At 41.2% G+C, this 12,561-nt stretch overlaps 1 protein-coding gene across 3 annotated transcripts in view; it reads left to right on the top strand.

Moving 5' to 3' along the window:
* Nucleotides 1-277: 277 nt before the first annotated feature.
* The window catches only part of AMPD3 (adenosine monophosphate deaminase 3), a 33,031-nt gene continuing 20,747 nt past the window's right edge, over nucleotides 278-12,561 (top strand). The window contains exons 1-6 of one of the 3 annotated variants that reach the window (XM_064425512.1): nucleotides 278-478; nucleotides 3,550-3,775; nucleotides 6,240-6,435; nucleotides 6,829-6,994; nucleotides 9,040-9,259; nucleotides 11,698-11,827. In XM_064425512.1, coding sequence (XP_064281582.1) covers nucleotides 3,555-3,775; nucleotides 6,240-6,435; nucleotides 6,829-6,994; nucleotides 9,040-9,259; nucleotides 11,698-11,827 — 933 coding nt within the window. In that variant the 5' untranslated portion in view covers nucleotides 278-478; nucleotides 3,550-3,554. Of the gene's footprint in view, nucleotides 479-530; nucleotides 840-3,549; nucleotides 3,776-6,239; nucleotides 6,436-6,828; nucleotides 6,995-9,039; nucleotides 9,260-11,697; nucleotides 11,828-12,561 lie in introns of those variants that run through there. The other 2 variants (XM_064425513.1, XM_064425511.1) reach the window with 2 other exon arrangements.

Genomic DNA, 12,561 nt, shown 5'->3' on the forward strand with positions numbered 1-12,561 from the left:
TTCTTGGGGATTTGTTTGTTTGTCTTTTATTACAGACAAGCACCTGGACTGCGTTGCTACATTGAAGGGCAGACGCTGTTGAAAACACTTCTGATTGGGACACACCTCCAGCACACTTACCGGCTATCATTCTGCACTAGCCTCACGACTTTCTGGTCCCGAACCCAAGTTTTTTTTTTTTACATTAAAGCGCTTTTCGAGGAGTTTTGAAGCAGCCGCCGGATAAGGCGGCACCGCTGAGGCGAACCCAGGTGGGGCTGGGCTCCCGCCCCTCCTTCCCTGCCTGCCGCGCCGGCCGGGGCCATGTGACAGCGCGACTTCTGCCTTCAAGCCACCGAAGGGGAAGGGGAAAGGGAAGGGGCCACGCTTTGCCCTGCTCCGGCTGCCGCTGAGGCCGCGGCCCCGCGGAGAGGCGCCGCCCGAGCCCCGCCACAGGTGCAGCCGCGGCCCCGCAGCGACAGCGCCGGCCCTCACCGAGGTACGGACGGGGCGCCCCGCCCGCCGCTCGCCCCCCGCGCCGGGGCGGGGCCCGGCCGGGGCAGGACAGGCCGGGGCAGCCCCCCGCCCGCCGCGGTGCAGCCGCCCCGGGGGCAGCCGGCGGGGCCGGGGGCGCGGCGAGCCGGCTCCTCCGCCCGCGGGCCATAAAGGGCCGGGCGCGGGCGGCGCGGCACTGCGGTACCGGGCGGCCGGCGGGTGGATGCGGCAGCGGGGAGCGGCGGCAGCTGGCGGGAGCGGCTCCTCCCCCCGCCGCCGCCTCCTCCGCCGGCGGCTCCGGGCAGCGTCTCTCCGGCCGGCGGCGGCCCGGCCCTGCCCCAGCATGGCTCTCCCCGGGGCGCTCGGTAAGTGCCGCGCCGGGCTGGCCCGGGGCGCTGCCGGTGACCTTGGGCCGGGGCCGTGCGGGGCTCCTGCGGCGGCAGCGCCCGCGGGCCCGGCCCCACCTGCTCGCGGCGCTGGGATGCGGCGCTGCCCGCGGGGCATCCGCGGCGCTCGGAGGCGGCTCCGGCTTTCACGGCGTGTGCTGGGTATAGATTCAAGGCCGTTAAATGCCTGATCGATGATTGCTTTTTAAATAATCATTACATCTATTTTTTTTATTTTTTTTTTTTTTTAGTGCAGCATGTTTCAAGAGAAATAGCTTTATTTTCTTCTGCAAAGGTGCAGACCTAAAGAGCAACCAACCTTTCTATTAGATCGAGATATTTAGGAAATGATCATTTACTAGGTGGCATTTGTACCTTTCCCCATCCAATTAAGATGTCTAGTTGTTGCTCACCTTGGGCAAAGGACAGCAGTTCAATAGAAGGATACTGGATACAAGAGCCTCTTCCAATGCAGGATGGCACAGCTCACACGAGTATTGCATGAGGTGCCTCATGACTGTTTTAGGTTGTTAGGCTCATTTTGGTACCATGAGCTAGCAGTAATGTGGGTGAATGTACATTTCAAACTCTTCTGTACTTTAGCATCTCGTGCTTGAGTGGAGAACGTGAGCTTGGGTTCTGTAAGAAAGAAAAAAAACTTTAGTGTCAGTAAAGGATTGTACTTACATCTGTACTTTCTGTCTCTTCACTACCTTATTGTAAGGATTTAAAACACAGCGTGGTTTCTCATGCAGCATGTTTCTTACTGCACTTCTGTTTCTGATCACAATTCTCTAGGAAAAAGTTAATTTAAACTAGGAAAATGCTCAGCATTTTCTGCTCAGCGGAAAAAATGTTATTCTTTCACATTGTACTAGTATTGTTAACACTCTTACTGTAGTTGAGTAAGTATAAAGGGAGTTTTTCCCTGGCTGAAGCAGCTCAAAAGGCTCTTGCTGCTGGCAGCCACATGTGTGGCGGGCTCTGCTGCTGACAACTGTGTTCATTGAGTTCAGGGGACAGACTCCCATGACTTCCTTGGGGGTTGACATTGAGAACCAAACCTAAGTTTGGATGCTACTTAGATATGGTAGTGCATTGCCACTGAATCATTCAGCTAAACATGTACGTATTTTTAAATTTCCTATGTAGTTATACTTGATTTTACAAAGACTTAATACTAATTGCAAAACAAATACTCTCCTGTGCAGAAAACAGCACAGTCAGATCCACGGCTCTTTAAAAACAGAGATGCTTTTCTTCTGGCATGTGAATGGGTTCTTATAAAATAAGAATGCAAAGTAATGTAGGGGAACACTAAATTGCTGTGTTATGGTCCATTTTAATTCTTGCCACCTTTTTGTACTACATTTGCTTTTAGAATAAAAGCAAAAATATTCTCAAAGCAACTGTGAAAACAGGTGGACATTAATTAGAGTCTTTTAGGCTGAAACAAACAGGATCACATATCAAAAGGATCACATATCAACATATGAAACCTGCAGCATGCCTACAGAAAAATTGTAATGGGGGCCCTGATAAGTTGTGTCTGGAGAGATAAAAAACTGCCACACTCCAGGCTGCCTTCCAGGGTATGTTGTTATTTAAATGAATGCTATCTCACAAAGTATGTTTGCATTTTTCTAACCAAAAAATGGTTAGAAATTCTGAAAAGCCAATTCTGGACCCTGACTTCACATTCTGGCAGTGCTTGGATCCATTTGCTGTGACATGTTTGCAGCTATTTTTAACTTATGTAATAAGAATTTAATCTTATTTGTTATAAACTCCATCATACTGAAGGCATTCAGAAAGCTTTATAGTACACAACAAATAATGCTGGTCTGTAGTTTATCAGCACCGTGTTTTTTCCTCTCTGGAATGCTTCCATTTGTGCTAAAATGCACATTCTGGATTGTATGAAAATGGAATAAAAGTAAAGCCCGGAATCTACAGAAGAAACAATAAAGATGGCATTTTAGTAGTGATGCTACGGAAATATTTTGTGCTGAAAGCCTAGCTACTTAAAATTTTAAAACATAAAACATATTCTTTTTGAAAAATAATATTTAAATGCCAAGTAAAAATGGAAGTCCATGACCTATCTGCTTCCCACATGCATTCAAAAATGTGATATGAACTATTACAAATGGAAAAAAGTCATGGAGTTAACTATACTACCTTTGTTCCTGTTGTGCAACTATTCCACTTCCCAGAAGTTCCGTGACTTTCTGATTTGTGCAAGGGATGGGGTGAGGTGGAAATGTACAACCTTCTTTTCTAACTTGCCCGTTGGCTTGAAGTCACGGAGCAAGGAAGAAGGCAAGCAACTGAGTGAATGTGGTTTCCAGGTTCAGTGCAAAGACACGCAGCTGGGTATCCATTGTATCACAAAAAATTGTCTGAGTGATTCTGCAAGTAAGTGGAATCTCCTGGTAAATCTCTACATAAATTGCTTAGGAATTTTTGTGGGTTCCTGATGCACAAATTAGCATGGCTCCAAAAGCAGAGCTGCTTTGTGGTTCTTGTGTACTGCATGCTAGTTTAAATTCTGCAGAGCTGTTCTACTTTCTTCTGATTTTGCTCCAAGCCCTGAATTTTGCTAGGCATACCATGGAAAAACCCCCAATTTCTCGCACATCTTCACTCATCCTGTAGCTCTGACTTTCTCACCTGTGCTCCTCATCAGGCGAGATGCCGCGGCAGTTTCCCAAGCTGAACATTTCCGAGGTGGACGAGCACGTGCGGCTCCTGGCAGAGAAGGTGTTTGCCAAAGTTCTGCGAGAAGAAGACAGCAAGGATGCGTTGTCACTCTTCACCGTGCCTGAAGACTGCCCTATTGGGCAGAAGGAGGCCAAGGAAAGGGAGCTGCAGAAGGAGCTGGCAGAACAGCAGTCTGTGGAAACAGCTAAAAGGTTTGTTCTGTAGTTGCTTTCTTAGTGGAAAATAGTTTTTGAAATGAGTTTGAGTTAGTATTGAAATACCTGGCAAACAGCATTCTGCCTCTTATTACTCCAGGAGAAAGGTCAGCAGCAGGCACCAGGGCCACCCCTGTGGTGTCCTTCTGTCCTGTGCAGGAGGTATCAGGATGGGCCCCAGGGAGCTTGGATTGGGAAGCTGTGTTCCCAGCAATAGCACAGATATTGCTCATGCAAATTTAATAAACAGCATAGCTGGGTAGAAATGAACAAAACCCTAAGAGTCTTTAATGTAAGAAGAGTCAGAAAAAGAAACACTGCCCCCTCTTTTTTCTAGTTTCATTAAGAGAAACAGAAATTTTTAACACAGAGAAAATGACAGTGGCATGATACTTCCTTTAGTCTCTGCAAAGATAGATGAAAGCAAAGAATTTATATTTAAGATCAAGGGGTAAGGTGAAAAGGGGTATTGGCATAATGAGGTTATTTGTAGGTTTCCTTTACTCACAGAGATAAAATCTAGCCACTGTCAGCCACAAAAGTGCACATTAAACAAAACAAAAAATTTCATTCTACCTTTGGTTTACCCACGGCTGCAATGAAGGCAGACTTGCTTTGGTTTGAGTTTTGGGGTTTTGTTTTATTCTGCAAGAGAGACAGCCTTCCCCTGATGTCAGGCTGTTCCAGTGTCTTGCCTTCACAGGACTGCTGGGCTGATTCTGGAGTCACATGAGCTCAGCAGCAGCCTGACACCAAATGGGCTGGACGTGTACAGACTCTTCAAAAAGCAGGCAGGCAAGAAAGCATTTGAAAGTGATAGCTAAACACATGTACCTGGTTAGCTGCAGAAAGGCAGTTGGGCAACACTTGGAATCATGTTTCTGGAGCAGAAGGGAGAAGAGTCAATTTAGTTAAATTAAGGTATGACTCACTGATGATACAAGCTGAGACTTTGGGTTTGGAATTGTGCAAGTGGATTTCCCAGTTGGCATGTTCATAGACATAAACAGGCACAGAAGGGAAAACCAGATGTTTCCAGTCAAGCAAATGTTTGGTATATATTTCCTCCTGAACTAATGTTTCATTTTAATTTGGAAAATTTGTCTCACAGAAACAAACTCAGGCTTTGTACAGGTTTGACTGTTTAGGAAGGGGTATTATAGGTATTTTGTTTACATGTAGGAACAGAACAAGTGTTCATCCCTGTCCTGCAGTACTGAAGGGACAGTGACACAAGTACAGCTTGTGCTGTTTCCAGTTTCAGTTGATCAAATGCTGCCTTTCAAAACTGATGCTGATTTCCAAGGTGGCTACAAGTACTTTAGAGGATGAAATTTGGGTGTTAATTGTACCAGCACTGCATGTTCTTATTCTTAAGAATACCACAGAAGTAATATGCAGCTTTCAGAGAATGTTCCAGTGTTCCTTTTTCTTTGTTAGTGATTCTTACTAACATTTTAAGGTTTTGGTATCTAACTTACAAAAGTAGGGACTATTTCCACAGTGCAAAAGAAATTATCACGGTAGTTTATAACATACTATTTATATATTATATGAATATTTAAAATACATTTAAGAACATTTAAACTGAGTAAGGAAAATGAATTATATCTTTAGTGATATTCCAAAGCTCCACTTGAGGTATTACAATTTCTTCACTGGAGAGCACAGCATTCTTTTTTAGCTGGTTTATCTGAAGTGCACATCTATCACAGCTTTGATGAGAAAAGGCAGCATTTTAAATTTAGGTGAGCTTCACCTGAAGGGAGGAATGGACTTGTGTATCAAAGCCATGCTGTGATATTACTCTGATGACCACATCAGCCTCAAGTCTCATCCAACACTCCCTAAGGAATAACTAGGTGCTCCTCCTTTTCCTTACAAGTTGAACTGAATGACTGTTATGTGAAATTTTTTTGCCTAGTCTTGTCTGACAACTAGATGAGTTTTAGGTCTTGCAACTTTTGGGAAGAATGGGAAGTGTGTGTATCAGCATAACGTAGAACAATTTCCATATGTAACATTGACTTGTTTCTGTCTGATCCTTCATGAATTCTGATGCTGTCAGTCTGTAAGAATTGACCCTTACTAAAGTGAGCAGAGTGATCTCCTTTTCCTTCTGCACAGTGACTTGCTAAAACTGAAGTTGTGAGAAGTGAAACAAAAACCTTAGGGCATCTTAGAGTGATTGTAAATAAATTGTGGCATATTGGACTCATGTAGAGGGTAAGTGCAATTGTGTGTGGTGTAGATCATGTGAAATGTCAATACAGAGAAGCTAAAAGCACAAGTACTTTCTGAGCAGCATTTTTTTCTGTGGTATGAAAGAAACAGCATTTTTCTGTGGTATTTTTCATTAGTAACATTTCCTAGTGGTGATTTCTTTGCTATAATCAGTTTTCCAGTGTATTAATTGTTTTATACCATGGCTTATTTTATGTTTTATACCGTGAATTCTTAGGAAGAAAAGTTTCAAGATGATTAGATCCCAGTCTTTGTCATTACAAATTCCACCTCAGGAATGGAAAGCACCACCAGCCAATCCTGTCCTGTCTCCTGCAACGCCAGTTGTTCCAAGTGCTTTTGTGCCAGTCCAAGTGCCATATGATGTACCAGAATTCCAGAGAGTTTCAATTAGTGGGGACTACTGTGCAGGGGTAAGAAACTATTGTTTTCCCACTTTCTGTATCTAGAGGGTGTAAAAAAGGTCCCATATATGTACATGAAATGTAAAATGCCAATATGATGGCTCTCTGAAACAAAATCTAAATTGCTTTGTGAATACAGTGATTTGTTAGACAGAAGTCAAGGTCAGGTGGTTTTATACTCTTTTTAATAATAAATTGGATCAAAACATGAATCAGATGTTCAATAAATAGGTAATAGATGCTAGGATAAAAACATTTGTGTGTATTTTATATATCGTATTTGGATTCTGCTTCTGGCACTGGCTTACTGACTCCTTGGGCAAGATCCCTATGGTCAAGCCCCACACACTCCTATGCTAGAACTGCTATTTTTCCCAGTATTTATCCAGGTTTTCCTTCCAGGTTACAGTTGATGACTATGAACAAGCTGCCAAGAGCCTGGTGAAAGCTCTCCTCATCCGAGAGAAGTACTCACGTCTTGCCTACCACCGCTTCCCCAGGACAACATCTCAGTACCTGTGCAGCATGCGGGATCAGAAATGGAAGGTTGAAGATGAGGTGTGCCCAGGTGAGTACCCTTTTTAAAATATTCAATTCCATTCTAAAAAATTTAAACATTATTTTAAAATGCAGAATTAAACCCATGCAATACTATAGTAAAGGAAAGCTGTATTTTTGTGATGATCTCTTCTGACTGTCTTTGTAATTTATTTTGTTATTGAGTGGAGAACCATTAACAGGCCTAAGTTATAAATCCTGTATCTAATTTAGAACTTTGAAGCTGTCAAAACCTAAAAACCAAGACTAGTCTCTTATTGATTACTTTATTTCCTAAGCAAATGGGATGTTAAGTAGCATACTTATGCTCCCTCAGGAAAAAGCTGTGGTTTAAAGTGAAGTCATTCCTCCTCATCTTGGCATATGGAACTAAGAGGGGTGATGAGCTCATCTACATCATAAATTAAAGCATGATACTGACATGCCAGTTAGCAAGCCCTGAGTCAGGAATTTCACAGGCAGGCTACACTTGCCAGGTCAAGACTGCAAGCTGTAGAGTCATATTTGTTGGGCATTCTGCCCGGGTAAATAAACTGATCTCTCAACAAGGCTTATTAGGTTGAACATATTCCCCCACTATGTGTGTCACAGATTATTTTTGTCTCTTAGGTGGGTTGTGTCTTGAAAGCTTTGCTTGTGCACTAAACTGTTTGCACTGCTCATTTCTGGATTAGGCTGAGGAGCAACCTTCGGTCTGTACAGATGGGCCACTGTAAATGTGTCCACGTTGCTGACAACTTATTTTCAGCCTTGAAGTGATATTTTAAATCAATTACTGCCTTAGTGGTTGAAAGAGGGTGACTAAATATGTTTTCAAGTGTTTGTTTTCCAGGAAGAGTGTAAAGAGGACAGTATACTGAATATTCAAGACAGGGAAGATATTTTGGAGCAGCTGCCAGGGAGATATTTCCAAGTTATTATTAGGCTAATAACTTTCTTACCGTTATGATTTTAAACTTAAGACACAGAAAATAAAATCTTGTTACGCAATGTCTTAATTAGCACAAATTTTAGCTAGATAGTTATGAATATTAGAGATAAGGATGGTATCAGTTTATAACATACATTCAGGTGCTCTAGATGAATAAAAGGACTGGTGATTACTTTTCTGTTGTGACTTAACTGAACAGGTAAAAGAAGAAATCTTTTCATATTGAGCCAAAGAATATAGTTAAGTTGACATAAATGCAGTCAGGACACTGTGTGCTGGTTGCATTAGTAAGATATTGTAAAAGTGATGATTGTTCGTAACAGAAGTGACAATATTTGAGTGTTCACATTAACTAAATCTCCTAGAAATACATGTGATTACTTGATTCATACGAAAAAACTGTATAACTTTTCAAAGGCTTTACAAAACTGTACCGAACAAATCCCAGTTGTGCTTCTGGTACATTGTGATTTTATTTATGATTAGAAGGCCAAGGGATAAACTGGATTTATGTTGTACAGTTTTTGGCTTTTAAGCTTCTATTAAAAAAAATTATGAAAACCCTCAAACAGAGCCCTCACCACTGAAAACCACACATAAACAAACCAACCCCCACAAACTAAAGAACTCCAATCAAAACACAACAAACCCAACTGATTCTATGCTTAAATACGAATTTCCAAAATTGCTACAGTGAGTCAGAAGGTGAAAAGAAAACAATGAAGGTGGGTATGAAGTCAACAACTATTTTATTGATGAAAAATCTCAACTGTACTTGAACCATCCTTATTTAAATACCTCTGCAAACTCATTTTCAAACTCATTCCAACACACATTAATAAAGAATAGTATTAAATCTGTATGCAGTGGTTCAGAGAACTCTAATAACATATAATGTTTGAATTAAGCTAGGCATTTAATTTAGAGAGAGGCTGCAACTAAAGCCTGTCAGAAAAAACCTTTGTTGTAACAGCAGATTTTTTTATAGTAACTGAATGTGATTTTAATAAAAATACTGAGATCTGTTAGAAATTAACCTTTACAGAAGCAGGAAGTTCTTTTTGTAATTATTTTGCCTTTTGTGTAAGTTACTTCTTCTGACTGTAATGTAAATTTGTTTTCAGATTTCCATTCACCCCCAGAAGAAAATGAAGATCCTTATAATCTGGATGATGCTCCAGACAATTTGGATTATGTTATCAAGCTGAAAGGTGGCATTCCCTTTGTTTATGATAGCAAAGAGATGATGGAGCTCAATGAGCCTCGGAGTTTGCCCTATCCTGACCTGCAGACCTACACCCTTGACCTGAGCCATGTTCTTGCTCTCATTGCAGATGGCCCAACGTATGTTCCTCTTTTGTTACTCTGCCCCTGTGCCTTAGTACTTCTCACTTCTGTGCCATTTAATTTCTCAGCATACCCATTCTATAGTATTGTTTTGTTTTGCCTTTCTCAAGCATTAATGCACAATGAAAAATCTTAAAAAGGAAAAAATACAATGCCACCTATGGCTACCTTTCATTTCTTTGGTTTCTTAGCATCAACCATGGCAAAAAAAAAAAAAAAAGGGGTTAACAGAAAAACATTAAGGAATGGGCAAAGTGTTTCCATTCAAGTCAAATCTGACCCAAACTCCTTGAAGCATGGGAACTAAAACTTTTTTTTAATTTTGTTTTTGCCTATGCTGAACCTGAGGTTTTTGAACATTTGTCCTAAATTCCTTCATGTCTGTTCTGCTCTGGCTGCTTGAAGAAAAACTCTGCATATGCAGAGCATGCAGATCAGCTCAGCAACATAAATATTTAGTCTGATTTGTTCCAGATGTTAATTAACTGCTCATATGCTGCAAAACTGACCCATGTATGTGCAATCAAAATAAGTCCAAAATTTCCCAGAACCACCAATTTTCTGTGAAGTCTCTAAAAACTACAAATGTAACAACTATAGTATAGTCAGTGACACTCATGACAAATCCATGTCCTTGCCTGCTGCATGATGAAAGCGTGTGCATCCAGTTTTAAGTTTACTTCCTAGCTGAGGGTTGGAAACAGCATCATCTCTCATGGCCTCAACACCAGGAAAGGAAAAGAATCCACTCTAGGATGGAACTAAGCAGGAACCTGAACTGTTCCTCTGAGCTATTTGCCCTGTGTGCCAGCACTGCATTGCTGGTCCTCCTGCCTGGGAGAGATCATCACTGACACTGTGCCCAGTTAGCCCCACCTGGTGCATTCTTTCCCCTGTCTGTCTCTCACAGCTGTGTCAGTCTGTCTGCCTCGTGCAGTGACAGTGGCAGAACAAGCCTGGCCCATTCCCTAAGCCCTTTCTCAGGAGCCACCTCCTGTGCCTGTGCCAGCCTTACCAGCTCCAAATCAGTGCCAGCTTGAGCAGGCTTTGGTTACAGTCAGCAATGGGAAAAAGCATTCCAGTTACAGTGTGTTATATTCCCAGACAGACAATGAGAAGATAAAAGGATGAGGAGGAAAACCAGAAATGAGAGTCACGCTGAAGGCTCTTTTGCAGTTTGCACTTAAACCTTAGACCTCTCAGTTGTAACAGCAAGCCCTAAGTAGGAAGGGCTGTGGTAGGATAAGTTAGAACACTCAGCACCATGGTGAATGTAGGTCAGTCACCTGCTCCTTTCACTAATTCAGAGTAAGCTTTTGCAGGCTCATCCACACTCCAATAAGTGTGCACAACTCAAAAGAAAAAGGTCTTTCCCATAATCCTGGTGCATAAGCTCTTCTTTTGGTATTGGTTCCCTGTTTGCAGCAAGTGCTTTCCTGTCGTTTATGCCCATCACATGAGGGGCTGCTCTGAGATCAAGAGCCACTGTTCTTTAATCTTTGCTGCTGGTAAACTGATGAAATCTCACCCCTCAGGGTTGTGGTCTTTTGGATAACAGTGTGACCCAACAGACTTCCTGAAGTGGGCAAACAGGTCTTGGTTAGTATTGGGTTCTGTGAGACTGGGTTTGAAACAGGCTTCCAAAACCATAATGGGAGTTGTGTCCTATTGAGGAGAGATTGGCAACAATAAAGCAGGAAAAAGAAGGCTATTACATTAACAGTGCTACCAAAATATTGTGGAGTCAATAAGAATTGACAGATGGTGAAGAGAAAAACCATGTCATTGGTTAAAAATAGAAGGAGAGACATGACAGAAGATAAAAGTGAAGATGGAGCTCTGAGTAGGCAAGCAGGAACAAAAAAAGCATATTTTCTATAAAGGGGACAAGAAATTATTTTGGAAAAAAAAAATTGTACACAACATACATGTTCTCAAGGCATGAAAGATGAAGCATATTGGATCTCATCTTGGCTTCTCACATTAAATTGAAAAATCAACTCAATTTGGAGGATTAAAAAAATTCATAATGAGTAAGGCTGGATGACAAGTTCTTTCTGTTATATATGAGAAGATTGTTCTATTGGAGGTACCATTTTAGAGAAGTTGCAACTGACATGCATTTGATTATAGGTTTGATGCTTTGATTTTTATTACTAAAAGGACTGCAGTTCATGCACAGGTATAGTGATGAATACTTGGACAAGTTGAAGGACATAACATGGTTATGTGGAGTTTTGTTTAAGATTTCACTAATAACTTTGGTCTGAAATTTGCTTACATATTTGTTAGCCAGTAGGATAAAAGAATGGATTTGTCTTAGACCTCGTAAAATGCCCCAACTTTGTTTTTACTGTGAAAACTTTGATGTTCTTTTTGAATTTGAAATACAACTAGTTTTGAGTTACAGTTCATTTTTTTGTTTTCTTTTACAGAAAAACATATTGTCATCGGAGGCTTAACTTTTTAGAATCTAAATTTAGCTTACACGAGATGTTGAATGAGATGTCAGAATTTAAAGAACTGAAGAGTAATCCCCATCGAGACTTTTACAATGTGAGAAAGGTAAGTGTGAGAAGGATTACAGGCATGACACTGTTTTTAGTAGGAGTTCCTGAAGTTTTGCTTTTCTTATGCTTACCACTCAACTGAATTAAGTTATTTTAAGAATGTTAATGTTTTTCTACATGGGAGCTCTCCAGGAAAATGAACTTGAATGTGCGTGGGTTAATTTGATTATGTTAAACTAATTTGTTTACTTATTCAGAATGAAAGAGGCTTAATTGTATGTAGATTGCTTTAAAAGAGTGAAACAGAGTTAATCAAATGAAGCTCATTTGGATTATGAATAAAAATACCCTTATGAAGGTTTAATTAATTTTAATGAACTCAAAGACATTCAAGTGCATTTTTCTGCTTTCATGTAGATACATCCTACTAGACTGTAGTAGGAACAGCTGTATAGATTTTAGATGATAATTTCATTTCATATTGAAAATAGATGTTTAAATACATGTCAAAAGACCTCCCACAGAAACTAAACTGAGGGTTCATGCTGTCATCAGTATCTGGTAAAAAAAGTCTGTGATATATTAAGTAAAAAGATTATCTGAGTTGTAGTCTTGGCTCCCTGCGAGATACACTGGGCTATAATTAGGAGACAGGTAGGGGAATCAAGGAGCTCATTTAATTTCCTGATACATTCACACCCAAGGGAACTGCATTCTCTTCAAAGCATGGAAGCAACAGTGTTAGGCTGCTTCATTTGCTTCCCTTTCCTGAAGTGGAGAGGAAGTTAC

The sequence above is a fragment of the Passer domesticus genome, chromosome 6 (assembly GCF_036417665.1).
Source record: "Passer domesticus isolate bPasDom1 chromosome 6, bPasDom1.hap1, whole genome shotgun sequence".
NCBI classification, from domain to species: Eukaryota; Metazoa; Chordata; class Aves; order Passeriformes; family Passeridae; genus Passer; species Passer domesticus.